Source organism: Daphnia pulicaria, chromosome 1 (genome assembly GCF_021234035.1).
Source record: "Daphnia pulicaria isolate SC F1-1A chromosome 1, SC_F0-13Bv2, whole genome shotgun sequence".
Taxonomy (NCBI): domain Eukaryota; kingdom Metazoa; phylum Arthropoda; class Branchiopoda; order Diplostraca; family Daphniidae; genus Daphnia; species Daphnia pulicaria.
Window position 1 is genome coordinate 31,167,985 of NC_060913.1, and position 13,799 is coordinate 31,181,783.

The 13,799-nt window shown below is 38.5% G+C and overlaps 4 protein-coding genes and 1 long non-coding RNA gene across 10 annotated transcripts; 4 read left to right on the forward strand and 1 right to left on the reverse strand.

Moving 5' to 3' along the window:
• Positions 1-138: 138 nt before the first annotated feature.
• On the forward strand, positions 139-1,046 carry LOC124341959. 2 transcript variants are annotated; one of them, XM_046794924.1, is made up of 3 exons: positions 139-295; positions 386-695; positions 753-1,046. In XM_046794924.1, the coding sequence occupies exons 1-3, from the start codon at positions 269-271 to the stop codon at positions 905-907; spliced, it is 492 nt and encodes a 163-aa protein (XP_046650880.1). In that variant the 5' UTR covers positions 139-268; the 3' UTR covers positions 908-1,046. The 2 variants fall into 2 exon arrangements, with proteins under 2 accessions (XP_046650880.1, XP_046650874.1); XM_046794918.1 differs by having other exon boundaries at positions 386-1,046.
• A 1,478-nt stretch (positions 1,047-2,524) lies between these two features.
• LOC124342054 (uncharacterized protein DDB_G0283357-like) lies at positions 2,525-5,735 on the forward strand. 2 transcript variants are annotated; one of them, XR_006918706.1, is made up of 3 exons: positions 2,525-2,616; positions 2,695-3,353; positions 5,641-5,735. XR_006918706.1 is itself a non-coding variant. In XM_046795028.1 (2 exons), exons 1-2 carry the CDS (start codon positions 2,605-2,607, stop codon positions 3,241-3,243), a joined length of 561 nt encoding a protein of 186 aa, XP_046650984.1. In that variant the 5' UTR covers positions 2,525-2,604; the 3' UTR covers positions 3,244-3,454. The 2 variants fall into 2 exon arrangements, 1 of the variants encoding a protein (XP_046650984.1); XM_046795028.1 differs by lacking the exon at positions 5,641-5,735 and having other exon boundaries at positions 2,695-3,454.
• Positions 4,838-9,866, forward strand: LOC124342105 (CAR1 transcription factor-like). 3 transcript variants are annotated; one of them, XM_046795075.1, is made up of 2 exons: positions 4,838-4,906; positions 4,991-5,702. In XM_046795075.1, the coding sequence occupies exons 1-2, from the start codon at positions 4,895-4,897 to the stop codon at positions 5,540-5,542; spliced, it is 564 nt and encodes a 187-aa protein (XP_046651031.1). In that variant the 5' UTR covers positions 4,838-4,894; the 3' UTR covers positions 5,543-5,702. The 3 variants fall into 3 exon arrangements, with proteins under 3 accessions (XP_046651031.1, XP_046651043.1, XP_046651038.1); XM_046795087.1 differs by lacking the exon at positions 4,991-5,702 and adding an exon at positions 9,089-9,866 and having other exon boundaries at positions 4,880-4,906; XM_046795082.1 differs by lacking the exons at positions 4,838-4,906; positions 4,991-5,702 and adding exons at positions 8,898-8,997; positions 9,089-9,866.
• On the reverse strand, positions 6,609-8,375 carry LOC124342383. Its single transcript, XR_006918802.1, has 4 exons — positions 8,312-8,375; positions 7,968-8,069; positions 7,542-7,763; positions 6,609-7,475 (listed from the first exon to the last, which is right to left on the reverse strand). It is a non-coding gene; the product is annotated as an uncharacterized LOC124342383 (long non-coding RNA).
• A 2,236-nt stretch (positions 9,867-12,102) lies between the features above and the next one.
• Positions 12,103-13,094, forward strand: LOC124342087. 2 transcript variants are annotated; one of them, XM_046795065.1, is made up of 3 exons: positions 12,103-12,200; positions 12,276-12,702; positions 12,766-13,094. In XM_046795065.1, the coding sequence occupies exons 1-3, from the start codon at positions 12,189-12,191 to the stop codon at positions 12,852-12,854; spliced, it is 528 nt and encodes a 175-aa protein (XP_046651021.1). In that variant the 5' UTR covers positions 12,103-12,188; the 3' UTR covers positions 12,855-13,094. The 2 variants fall into 2 exon arrangements, with proteins under 2 accessions (XP_046651021.1, XP_046651018.1); XM_046795062.1 differs by having other exon boundaries at positions 12,276-13,094.
• The last annotated feature ends 705 nt before the right edge of the window (positions 13,095-13,799 follow it).

A 13,799-nucleotide genomic window follows, 5' to 3' on the forward strand; every position in this document is an offset into this window, starting at 1 on the left:
TATGCGTGGGTGTAAAGTTACTCAGAGGTCGCATAGTAAAATGCATTCAGCATATACAACAACAAAAAAACGCCAATCTTTTCAAGGACAAGTTGGTAATGAGTTAAGTGACAACATGGGTACTTCATCAAGGAGGAGTCTACAAAAACTGCCAATTGATTGGATACTTGTTGAAGCAGCCATTTTTACCCCCTCCCCTTTCTTATTGATTTTGTATATAAAGAGATTCAAATTCCCAAGGTATCGACCTTATTTGTGTTTCCGAAAGATGGCAGTCATCAGTATGAAATTTGTGGTAAGTGCTCGAAAAGAAATAACAAAATTGTCACCAAAAATATGGAAATTTGACAAATAAGTTTCCCACTTTTGTGTGTGTGTTTTTCAGGTCACTACTTGCACCTTAATGCTCGTCTGCATGAATCCCGCACAGTCGAAACCTTTCAGCACCAACATCAACACAAACTACAACAACAACTACAATACAAATATGAGTGCCAACTTCTTAATAAGTTCGCTGTTGAATTACATTTTTAACCTGTTGGAAGTTCTTCAAAAAAATGAGCAATGCTCTGGCCAGTACACCATTCCTGCCTTCCCACGGCCAGACGAAATGCATCCAATGCTGCGACAACATCCTCCTGCAGCTCTTCCCGAGTCAGAACCTCCCGCCTCGGCGGATCCCGCATTTGTCAAGGGTGATTTCACTATTCTCTACGATTATATTTTCAACGACCTAATCAAAAATCGAAAAGACGGTATAAACAAGGATGACGGTTCGCCACAAGATTTTAAAGAGGATATCGAGGCTGCCGTGGAAGCCTTCAGAGGACCAGCGACACCGCCGCTCCTTTCTCCAATCCCTTTAGATTCTTTTGGTTTAAGAACCAGCGGAGCTTCAAGCGGCTAAAATGGATTTTTTAAGATCTTTTACAGAGGCTCAGACCCGTTCAGGATAGACATAAGAATGTTCAATCAATTCCGGCTATTGGTACAATGGTTAATGATAATCGTAATTATTATTTTGATACAAGTGCATTTCCAAATGTTATCGCAACCTCTATCACAATTTCTTTTTATTCTGAATTTTTGAAAACAAAATCTAATGGCAATAAATGAAAGTGAATGAGGAATAAATAAATTATTTTTTTCATTAAAACAAAAGGTACAACTAAGAGATCTCTTGATAAAATGACTACTACTGGTATTTGTAAGACACACATCTTACATGTGGGCAGACAAATATTTTCTTTAATCAGTAACTCAGGATAGCCGGTTGGAGAATAAAAGAACAAGTAGGTTCCATTCCAAAGATAATAGTTTTCTAACAGACCGAATTCTGCGGAATTCTGGTTCAAAAAAAAAATCGTATTGCTAAAATATGCGCAGTTTGTCGATAGTCTGACAAATCAGCTGGGTCTTTTGGGTATATATTATTACTTTTGATTATTGCATCGCTTGAGCTTTGGCGGCCAGAGCTTGAAAAATCTCCAGCTGAGAAACTGAGATGTAAGTCAAGAAATCGTCTTATTGAGATGCAAAACTTTTGCATCTTTTGCAGCAAAAGCAGATTCATCAAAAGAAAGACCCCCATCATCCATAGTGTCATCTGCAGTTTATTGACCTTCCTGCTGGGCTGTGATATCCGGTATATGCTTTGCTGGCCACGCCAGCGACAGCCTGGCCTTTCTTTCCCTGGTTCAACATGGAATTCAGTTGACTGGAGAAAAATTCGCGATAGAAGTTGCTGTTGACATTGGTGTTGATGTTTGTATTGATTCTGGATTTTCTAAAAGCTTTGCTTTGGCTAGTCACAACGCAGATCGCCAATATCAAATAAGGAGACAGAGCAGCATAAAAATGAAACCGCATAGCACCGATCGTTAAATGTATGCCAATGTCATTTTTCGTTATAATTCTTTCAGAATAGCACACAGTAAAATGTTACATGTTACGTACCGTACAAAAGCCTTCATATTGATTCGCTGACAAAATATGTTTGAGCTAGACCGGCTTTGTGAAGGAGTATGTGACTTTTATGAAAATTTTACAGCGCTTATGAAACGAAAAATTGCTCGAGGACAGTTTCCAGTTTGTGACAAAAAAATTATAGGAACCTTTGGTTTTACGAGCAACAAAACACATGTTTAATTTTATTTCACTTTACTTGATGGTAAATTAACGATGAATTTGGAGTGACAGATCAACAGAAAACGATATGATAGCAAAGCTTACTGCTATGAACATTATTTGGGATGTATTTAAAAGCAAAAATCTGCTAAATTGGCTTCGTCGTATCATTACCATCGAGAAAGAGTTTTCGGTGTCTAATGAAACGTAAAAGCGCGGGAGTTGAAATTTTACCATTAACGTGAGGCAATTAATTGGAAGAACATACAAAGTAAATCTATTCAGATTTAAATAATTAGATGAAATAATCGCTGATTTGGTTTTAAAATAAAGCTTTTCCCCAGCTTTTCCCACAAGACCTTGATGGGAGAATAAGGACGTTCGAGTATAAAAGCAATGAAACCGGCAGTAATAGTTCAGCAGACTCATCGTCTTCATCTCTTAAGCTACTTTCCACAGCTCTTTTTGAGCAATAAGATGAAAATTTCGGTAAAGCAAAAAGTCAAATGAACTAGTTAAGTGCACAAATTCTAATACAATTTTCTTCCCATTTCAAATTTTTTATAGGCATCAGCAGTGATTGTTTTTCTGGTTTGCATGATGGCTTCGGCCAATGCTGCAAGACCACAACATCCATTTATGCATAAGCCCCGTCCATTGGCAAGCAACAGCAACGTCAACATCAACACCAACACGAATGACAACACCAACTACAACCTCATCAGCTCCCTTTTGTCTCAACTGACCGGCAACGAGGAACAAAACGACTGTGTTTACGGCGACTTCTCTTGCTTCGAGAAAATGTTGGGGGCTAAAGGGGCTAAAGGTCTTGCTAAGGAGAAGCCAGAGACGACCCCAGAAAACGAGGACAATGATGTTCCTGAAGAGGACAACACAGAGATCTTGGGCTTAGAAAAAATGTCCGATGTTAATTCAAAGCGTCGCCCCTTGAGACCTACTCGCCTTTCTAGAACAAGCAACTACAACGTTAATTCCAACAGCAACACCAACTCTAACAATGACTTGAGCTCTATTTTAGCATCTCTCGAGCAGTTTCTTGATTTGGACATTAAGAAACGTGCTGCCAAAGCAGCCCCCGCCATCGCTGCAGAATGAATAGTTTCCAAAACTGCTGGTGGAAACGGAATATTTCTTCAATAACGAAATTCGACAACAGGAAAAACGACTTCATGCTTTTAATTATTATTATTATTTTACTTTTTTTTAAATATTTGATTGCTTCTAGTGTTGTAGGTTTTTTTAAGCAATTTATTTCTTGTTTCTATCCATAATGTCCTCTGTTGTATGGTTATGGGAATGATTTTTTTTAAGCGATTACTGAATCAAATAAATGAAACGCATCCAAGAAACTTTTTCTTTGTATCTTTAGTCCTAGCCCAGTGTATTCGCTAATTAAGAAACGGATTAGCGAGTGCAGTCGCTAAAGAGCCAAAACTAGCTATGGGACCGAGGACCGCCGAAGACCAGTATCGTTTTCACTACCGAGTGCACTCGCTAATGGCCTCTGAGGGGAAAAAATGTAAAAGCACTGCCTCATGGGACAAATCGATTGGTAATGACAATTCTCTAGTTAAAGAGTTAAAGTAACAAAACAGTAAACAGACAATCATTGGATAATCCGAATTAATTTGATTGAATGCAAAGACATTTCGAAATTCGACGACCGTTTCGGATGTATCTGGATTAATTCATCAAATATCAACGAGTCGTTAATGATAAAAATGTGTTTGTTCATTCGTTACTAAAGCATCGACTGATGACGAACGACCGAATCATTCTCAAGTGTGATGTGCTCATTGGGATCACAAATGATGAATTAGGCGATTCAGTTTATAATAGAGATGACAACTATCAACAGAAAAAAAATAACCATTTCACTGTTTGTGAAGACTAGACCTCACGTAAAAAATGCTACAAAATCAATTGTTTCAATTCGCTTATAACCTTATGTGTGACTGATATCGATTTAATCATGATCACCACATTCGAATTTCAAGTAATTATGAAAAGTACGTGAACATTTAAATGATCTCATACGCATTCGTATGTGATTTGAGTTATTTGAAAAAAGCGGAAAATTTGAAAAGAACCTTTCACGTTGAATTCGTTTGTCACTCAGTTCAAATGAGTGCGCAAGTTATTTATCTGCTAAACAGCATCAAAAGTTGAAATTAAACTACTAAAGAGATACGACGATCACATTTTTGTAATTTGACTAAATGCAAGACATTTAAAAAGAAACTGGACAAGATTCGACAAGATTAAAGAAGATAAAACAAGATTCAAGTAAAGAGATAATCGTTATTTCTTCAAAGTGGATTTTTTAAAGATTTAATTCAACATTTTTTAAATACATCCATTAGCGAAAGCACTCGCTATTATAATTTTATAGGCAAGTGTACTCGTTAATGGCCTTTCGGAAAATTTTAATCTAAAAAAATAAACATTACCATAGAGCAAGAGATTTCAATGTCTACTAGCATAGCACATTAAGCGAAGAAGTTGAATCTTTCGCCGCTCACGACAGCCAATTAATTGAAAGAACATATGAAGCAAATCTATTCAGATTTAAATAATTAGATGACACAAGCGCACCACTTGGTCTCAAAACAAAGCTTTTCCCACAAGACTTTGATGGACTAATAAGGACGATCGAGTATAAAAGCGATGAGACCGGCAGTAATGATTCAGCAGACTCACCGCCTTCATCTATTAAGCTACTTTCCACAACTCTTCGAGCAACAAGATGAATTTTTCAGTAAATCAAAAAGCCAAATTACCTTGTTTTACAGAAAAAGTTCTAAAATAATTTTCTTCCCATTTTTTTTGTTTTGTTTTGCAGGCATCAGCAGTGATTGTTTTTCTGGTTTGCATGATGGCTTCGGCCAATGCTGCAAGACCACAACATCCATTTATGCATAAGCCCCGTCCATTGGCGAGTAACAGCAACGTCAACATCAACACCAACACGAATGACAACACCAACTACAACCTCATCAGCTCCCTTTTGTCTCAACTGACCGGCAACGAGGAACAAAACGACTGTGTTTACGGCGACTTCTCATGCTTCGAGAAAATGTTGGGGGCTAAAGGGGCTAAAGGTCTTGCTAAGGAGAAGCCAGAGACGACCCCAGAAAACGAGGACAATGATGTTCCTGAAGAGGACAACACAGAGATCTCGGGCTTAGAAAAAGCCTCTGCTGATGTTAATTCAAAGCGTCGCCCCTTCAGGCCTACTCGCCTTTCTAGAACAAGCAACTACAACGTTAATTCCAACAGCAACAGCAACTCTAACAATGACTTGAGCTCTATTTTAGCATCTCTCGAGCAGTTTCTTGATATGGACATTAAAAAACGTGCTGCCAAAGCAGCCCCCGCCATGTCTGCGGAATGAATAGTTTCCAAAACTGCTGGTGGATCTGAATATTTCTCAAATAATGGCATTCGACAAGAGGAACCGCGATTTGATATTTTCTATATAATTATTTTTTATTTTTTTTTTTTACAAATATTTGATTGGCTCTAGTGTTTTAGGTTTTGTTTAAAAATCATGTCGTTTTTTCATAATGTTCTCCGTTATGTGGACATGATTTTTAAAGCAATTACAAAATCAAATAAAAGAAATGCATACAAAAAACGTCTTTCTTTGAACATCAACTTGTAGCCCAACTGCATTCGCTGATCAAGGAATGGATTAGCGAATGTACTCGCTTATGATCCAAAACTAGCTCCGTTGCTCCGTTATTGAGTACCTGGATTACTAGCGAGTGCAATTATCCCCCCCCCCCCCGTTAGACTCAAAATTTTTTCCTGTCGACCGTGTTCAATCCACTAAGTCAACTACAATTATTAACAAAAAGGGAAGGCATTGTTTGCATGCTCACTGCCTCTCGTGACATATCGACTAGTCATTATTTCCGGATTACCCGCAAATGGGAAATCGACCACTCTCTAGTTCAAGTAAAAATAAGAGAGACGAAGCAAGATCTTGGATCAAAATTTGGCAATTCAGTTGATGAAAAACATCAGCTGGCAGAAAAAGCATTTTTGTGCCGACTCGGTCCTAATTTTTTAAAATAAAATAAAGGGGAAAAAATTACAAAATCAAATGTTTCAATTCGCTATTAAGTTTTTACCTTCTCTGCGACAGTTTCAAGTTTTCGACAGCCATCCAAATTTCGTTATGGAAAATTGAGTGCATAACATAGTATCTGATACTACGCATTTGCATGTGCTTAAATTAAGATGTGTTTAAATGATCCACAAAATATTATTGCGAGAATGAAGAGAGCACAATTGTTAATTCGACGCTGAGCTAATATTGCGAATGAGCTTTTGCGAAAGGAACAAGAACAAAAAAACTAATTATGACCTACTAGTAAAAATCTTGATGAAGAAAAACTGAAAAAAGAATTATATCTCGTGTGAAATCAAGACTAGTTCACTGGAATCCACGCCCATTTAAATTATGTTTGATGGCGTGCTGGCAGTCTGAAGCGTAAGTTAAGCAGTATTGCGCAATTTTTCGAAAATAAATCTCTATGAACAGGACTGACGGAAATTAAAATTTCACGGTCAATTCTGGCAGATTCTGGCCAATCACTTCCGGATACCAGTTATTGCATGAACTTTAAATTGTCACGAACGCGAAAATTTACAGTTTCTTGGTTCGACTTTGCTTGTAGCTCTCTAAAGGAAGTCACATTCTCCGTCATTTTGGATCATGAGTTGGGAAAATACTATAAATTTCCGCAATAAAAATTTAAAGTGCATTGACAGCTTTTTGTTGGTTTCATCTAATCCATTCTCGGTAAGACCACAAATAGAAATAATTAAAAAAAAAGTGTTTGGAGAGAGTACTTTCAGCAACGATAAACAAAAACACCACATACAATGTTAAACCTTAAAGATTCGGACAAAATTTTTAAAGGAAAAGTCGGCAAGGCACATATTAGAAATGTGTGTCCGAAAAACTCGGAATCTGCAAAGTAAAATGGTTCCACTGGCTAATAACACTCATGGTGGAATTATTCCTATTGTGACTACAGTCACTTTTAGTGAACCTGAAAGGGCAAGACAGTTTTGTAAAACTATGCTGACCCACCTGAACGGAGGAGGCCATGTTGAGGTTCGCCCTCTTTTCGTGGAAGTCCGCTAATTGATTGCTGAAGAGTCCTTACGATACGAAAGCAGTGATGAACTCACTGCTGAGCGTAACGATGATTCATCAATTTACATACTTATTGAGATGTTTATGCTCCCTGTAGTTTGCTGTCAAGTGCAGCAGTCGAGTAACTTACAAAACAGCCAGCAGTCGGGGAGATGTTCTAACAAAAAACAACGCCACCAAAATAATAAAAAAAAAAAAAACGAATAGGGAAAATGTTTCCTACCTTCAGCCTGGGAAATACAGCCAGGCATCTCCGAGTGCTCCATCTGCAGAAAAAGTTGAAAACGCCAGGCGGGATAGGAGGAAGGAGTCATCGTGAATACACCCATATACCATGAAGGAGGAATGCTCACACTCACATGAGTGTACCTACACGAGGGTGTTTAAAGGGTGAAGAAGAGATGAATCATTTGTGGATCTTCCAATCAAACAGGATGGTGTTTACCTACATTAGGAAATCGTTAATGATACAGAAAACAGTTATGGAAGCCACCTTAAGGAAAAGTTTAAATGAGATAGCTAGGTATAGACATTCATTTTTGACAAACAACAGATTGTTAAGTTTCATAAAGAAAGCACACAAGCAAGTCATGCAAATCATTTAAATTCATAACAGATGAAATAGGTAAAAGTATCACAAAATGAATACCCCATCGATGAAGCTGACACAGCTGCTGCAGACAGGTTATGATGATCAGCAAAACTTGATGTTGATGCTGATTGCTAGCTCAGGAGTCTGGATTTAATAAATCTGCACAAATAATAAGAAGGGAAACATGAAATTATATTGCAAACAAAGTAAATGGCAAATGCATGCCATGTGCATGCTATGCATTGACTGTGGGATAACATGTTATTAAGTGCTAGTCAGGAACAAAGATCTTATAAGTTTACAACAATTCATTCCCTTTGATAAAATTTCCATAATTATCCTACTTTTATTCTTGGTTCTTAAGTTATTTCTCTGATAAAAAGCATTTTTTTTTTAATTACCGAAGAGCGAAGAGATATGAGGCACAACCATGGCACGACACAATCACATTGTATTTTGATTTTTGATTTCATTTAGTCGTGCAGCCATTAATTTGACACCGATGCCAAATGTACTCCTCACTCGGGCTTCCCGCCAATTCAAAATAAAAAAATTTGCTTACGCAAATAAACAGGCCAAACAGGGATCAAAGAAATTAAATACAAAATTTAAAAATTTAAATTTTTCAAAATTTAAATTCAAAGTTTTTATCACTTCCATTTCCATTAGCGAGTTCACTCGCTATTATAAATTGTATTGAGTGTACTCAGTCACCGATGGCCTTTGGAAAAAAAAAGAATAATATTTTTGATCTAAGCAATACCGGCAATACACTACCATAGTGCGGTAAGAGATTTTGATATCTCATGTAACGTGGTTATTAAGCAACGAAGTGGAATCCTTCTCCACTCACGTCAGCCAATTAATTGAAAGAACATATGAAGCAAATCTATTCAGATTTAAATAATTACATGAAACAACCGCAGCTTTGATTTCAAAATAAAGCTTTTCCCATGAGACCTTGATGATAGAATAAGGACGTTCGAGTATAAAAGCAATGGAACGGGCAGTAATAATTCAGCAGACTCATCGTCTTCATCTCTTAAGCTACTTTCCACTCTTTTAGAGCAATAAGATGAAAATTTCGGTAAATTACACATCACAAAAAAAAATCAAATTAACTAGTTTTAGTGCACAAATTATAATACAATTTTCTGGCCATTTTTAATGTTTTATAGGCATCAGCAGTGATTATTTTTCTGGTTTGCATGATGGCTTCGGCCAACGCTGCAAGACCACAACATCCGTTTATGCATAAGCCCCGTCCATTGGCAAGTAACAGCAACGTCAACATCAACACCAACACGAATGACAACACCAACTACAACCTCATCAGCTCCCTTTTGTCTCAACTGACCGGCAACGAGGAACAAAACGACTGTGTTTACGGCGACTTCTCTTGCTTCGAGAAAATGTTGGGGGCTAAAGGGGCTAAAGGTCTTGCTAAGGAGAAGCCAGAGACGACCCCAGAAAACGAGGACAATGATGTTCCTGAAGAGGACAACACAGAGATCTTGGGCTTAGAAAAAACGTCCGATGTTAATTCAAAGCGTCGCCCCTTGAGACCTACTCGCCTTTCTAGAACAAGCAACTACAACGTTAATTCCAACAGCAACAGCAACTCTAACAATGACTTGAGCTCTATTTTAGCATCTCTCGAGCAGTTTCTTGATATGGACATTAAGAAACGTGCTGCCAAAGCAGCCCCCGCCATCGCTGCAGAATGAATAGTTTCCAAAACTACTGGTGGAAACGGAATATTTCTTCAATAACGGAATTCGATAACAGGAACCGCGACTTAATACATTTTAATTATTTTGTCTTTAAAATATTTGATTGGCTGTAGTGTTGTAGGTTTAAATCATTTCCTCTACCCGCCCCCATAATGTTCTCCGTTATGTAACGGTTTTGGATATGTTTTTTTAAACGATAAATGAATAAAATCAATGAATTGCATACAAGAGACTTCTTTCTTTTAGCCTCATTTTGTATACGTAACGTATTACGTCAGTGCTGATCTTTGAATTCATAATTTTTTATTTTCTTTGTTGAAGCAACGAAATGTATGTCAAAAGCAAGTATAATGGTACAGCTTTTACCTTTCATTAGGGATTGCGGAATAGCTCGGAATGCAATTAAGATCCGGCCGAGTCGCCTGACTTACAACTCGAGCTTATAACTTATAAGTAACAAACGTGCACAGCAGAGAACGCAGAGCGGACTCAATTGCTGCGACACTTGCATAATTTTGCAGTTCCTTGTTTGACCCCAGTCGAATCTCCTATCTCTCAAAAGTTAATAATGTCTTAAACAAGCAATTTGAGGCGATTCCCTCAAATTAACGCAGCAGGTTATGGCACGCGCTCCGGGTTTTGCCGCATTTCCAGAATTATGGAGCTTGACTCATAGGGAATTTGCGTGTGTTGTGGGGTACTTCGTGTCAATATATACGGATTCATACATATACGATGACTGATGAAACTGTAATATTGGTAAACTACTCAGATATGCATTCCCATACATGGCTTGAATAATTTTAAAAATGTTTGATGCCACATCATGCCACATCAATACCTTTTACATCACCGCTGTTTGTTTCTCCGGTAAATTCAAGTACGGTAAGTTATTGGAGACAAAATGTACGTGTCTTAAATCGCAGTTGTATTCATTGCACCATTCAAATAAAAACACACGTCGATCGATACAAGTTTTGCTTGTTTCATTTTGAGGAAGCGGCTTTGAAGTCTGATGGTGTGGTCAAGAATTTCTGAGTTCTGGCAGCCAAGGCTTGGAAGAATTTCAGCTGCGAAACTGGAACGACAGTCAAGAAATCGTCGAGAGATTTCTCTTGTTGAGGCGCAGATACTTCAAAGAAAGATTCATCGCGTTCGCCGGCCTTGGCCGGTTCGGTGCTTGAATTTCATCGGTGGTTTGTTGATCTTCCTCCTGGACAGCGGGAACTGGGAGAGCCCGGCCAGCCGCAGCTTTGCCTTTTTTTCTGCTGGTTCGTAATGGAGTCGAGATACAGGAAATCGCCGTTGGAATTGTCGTTGACATTCCTGCTGACGTTCCAGTTGCCGAAAGGCTTGTCCTGGCTACTCACAACCCAATCAAGGCGCAAAGGGCAACCTATAAAACATATAAACTTTTTTTTTTAAACAAAATTTGTCTTCAACTAGATTTGTGCTTACAAAGGTCCTCATGTTGATCCTACTTTTGGGTGAGAAGAGCGGAATGTTTAAATAGAATGTCAAACTGCTCCAATGCTCGAATTCATTGATAGAAACAAAAGAATCGTTTTTAACCTCGCAGATTACATCCCTTATAATCCTTAATTAGAATAGAAATAGTGATGTATCTGGTTTCTCATTTAAAATAGAATGTCGCAGATTAGTCAGACTTCCCATGGCATTCACTCAGAGTCATATCGGGCGATCTACCGGCCCTGCTGATCGCTCGAGAAACTCAACAAGAACTTCCAATGTTAGCTCCCCATTACGCATCTCTGATCTCCGCAGCAGATTATTCAAAAACCAGACGACAGAGTGTTTGAGGCAGACGCCCTCGGAGTGATTTAAATCAGAGAAAAATATTAAATATTCACAATAAAAGAATTATTGGTGGTATTCTGGACAACGACATCTGAATTTACTTTTATCGCATAACAATTAACTTGATGCCAATCGATATAATTTTACAGTTGACAATTTGCTAGGAAATGATCGTCATATACGTAATAAAATGCACTTCAATAAAACCCCGTCGTCGCTGAGCACCAGCGCTGAGTACAACTTATCATGTTCTTCATTATTTCTTAATTAATGAAAAATTTCTATGGTGAACGCGTAATTACTAATTAGGATCAATATCACAGTTTCACAAGTTAAAATTATTTGAAGCACTCTATATAGTGCTTTTGTCCTTCCTTAATTGATTTTCTTTTTTCATAAAATACTAACAACGCTCAAGGTCTCGTTATTGACAACAAAACTGTCGCTTCATTATTTATGCGCATGCGTAGCCTAATTGCACACTCGCGTAAGGAATCAGAAGATAGGATGCACTCTATGCTTTTTAGTCTTTTCTGTTGCTGGTTAATTTAAAATGATGCCAACTTTCTAATTTTACTTAACGAAGGATTTTAAAAATTAGACTACTGTCGACACAAATAACCCAGCCCAATGCATAGCGAACGTATAAAAAGGAGCAGCGATTTGAAACAAACCAGTCCCAACTTCCTTTGCAGTCTAGCAGCCGCAGTCTACAATAGGAAACAACATGAAATCCGTGGTATATCTAATTCGACTTAAGTTTTTAAATAGATTTCAAAATGACTTGCATTTAATTGTCTGCATAATTTAAAAGGTCGCAGCCATTACTTTGTTAGTATGTGTCGCTCTGGTCCATTCGGTGCCTCTGTCAAAAGGACAATCCAATACCAACATCAACAAAAACACCAACACCAACGGCAATTACGAAGCCTTGTACAACTTTCTCTCCGGCCTTTTGGACACCGAAGAAGAAGAAGAAGAAGAAGAACCCATCATTGAAACTCCGGTTTACAAACCACCTGTCTACAAGCCCACAAAACCCTATCCCGTCTATCCCGTCTATCCCGGTGGTGGCGATTATGTGGAGGACAAATACCCCGTCGTGACCAAGCCTCCGACCACCAACTACGGATACGCCCCGTACAGACCCACCGTTTCGATCCACAAGCCTTGCAGGCATTGCCCGGCCAAGCCGACACCTTACAAGCCATACAAGATTCCTTATTCATCTGGATCCCACGGTACTGTGAACAAAAATACCAATCTTGCCTCCAACACAAATATTAACGACGACGCTAATTTAGCCACTGAGGAGGACGACAGCGAATTCGATTTTAAGAAAGCAGCTGGCGCCAAACAGGCACCAGCAGCCGAGACCGAAACAACCAATTAGACCAGCAGCAGCCCACAAGATATTGATGCCGACTTATTCCGATCTACATATGGGAAACTTTCTTACGGTCATTCCGTGATTTGACAAAAGGTCTCACAAGGAATGTTAACATCTCTGTTCCTACCTTTTTGCAACTCTAATCCCTACATGACTTTCTTCTGGTGGACTGGTATTTTCGGTTGGCTCTGTAGATGGCAAGTTTGAATGCTTGAATAATACACACACTAAGTATAAAACAAAGTTCTGAAAAGTACATATTATCCTGATATTATCATTATTTCCATGAGTTATTGAGTACCGCCGTCGTTGCGGATATCGGTATAGCTACAAAGATCTTGTCGTATCTCCCCCCCCCCCCTTTTCCTCAACCCACACGCTTGGACTTGGTAGGATCCATGCGAACGGCGCACATACAAATCATATTATATTTAACGATACGACGATACGGTACTTTATTTCGACCAAGTTAACTTGGCAGCGAAGGTTTCCCATGGCATTATTATGAGGCTAAATAAAAAACTGCCAAGCAAATAATTTAGTGGCAATCAAGTTATATTGGACCGTATTTAAGGCGCTATTCTAAGAACTAGGACTTGTCTAAATATAGAGCCACATGAGAGAGATTGATGGTGAAAAAGCAATCGGAAATTTCCCATCCGCATTTCTTACATCAGGTAAAACCCAGACACAGGGAAGCGCACGGGAAATATTTGGATTACACGAGAAAGCCTTTCGTTCGGAGCTTATGGGCGACCCCAGGGAACCAGCGCACCTGTCTTTCGTCATCTCTTGTCTAACAAAGAAGAATCCATATCAAAGAAATCTGCTTAAGCTAAAGCCGATGTTGATTTATGTGGGCTCTCGCCGTATATCTTATTACATCATATACTCTGTTTAGTTGGAACGATGAGTAGATATCGACGGCGCAATACTTCAACTATACAT

Bases quoted from the DNA above. Each gene is read 5' to 3' on its own strand.
- LOC124341959 (XM_046794918.1), top strand. From the start codon at position 269: ATGGCAGTCATCAGTATGAAATTTGTG. The intron at 296-385 runs GTAAGTGCTCGA...TGTGTTTTTCAG, and splicing joins TCATCAGTATGAAATTTGTG to GTCACTACTTGCACCTTAAT.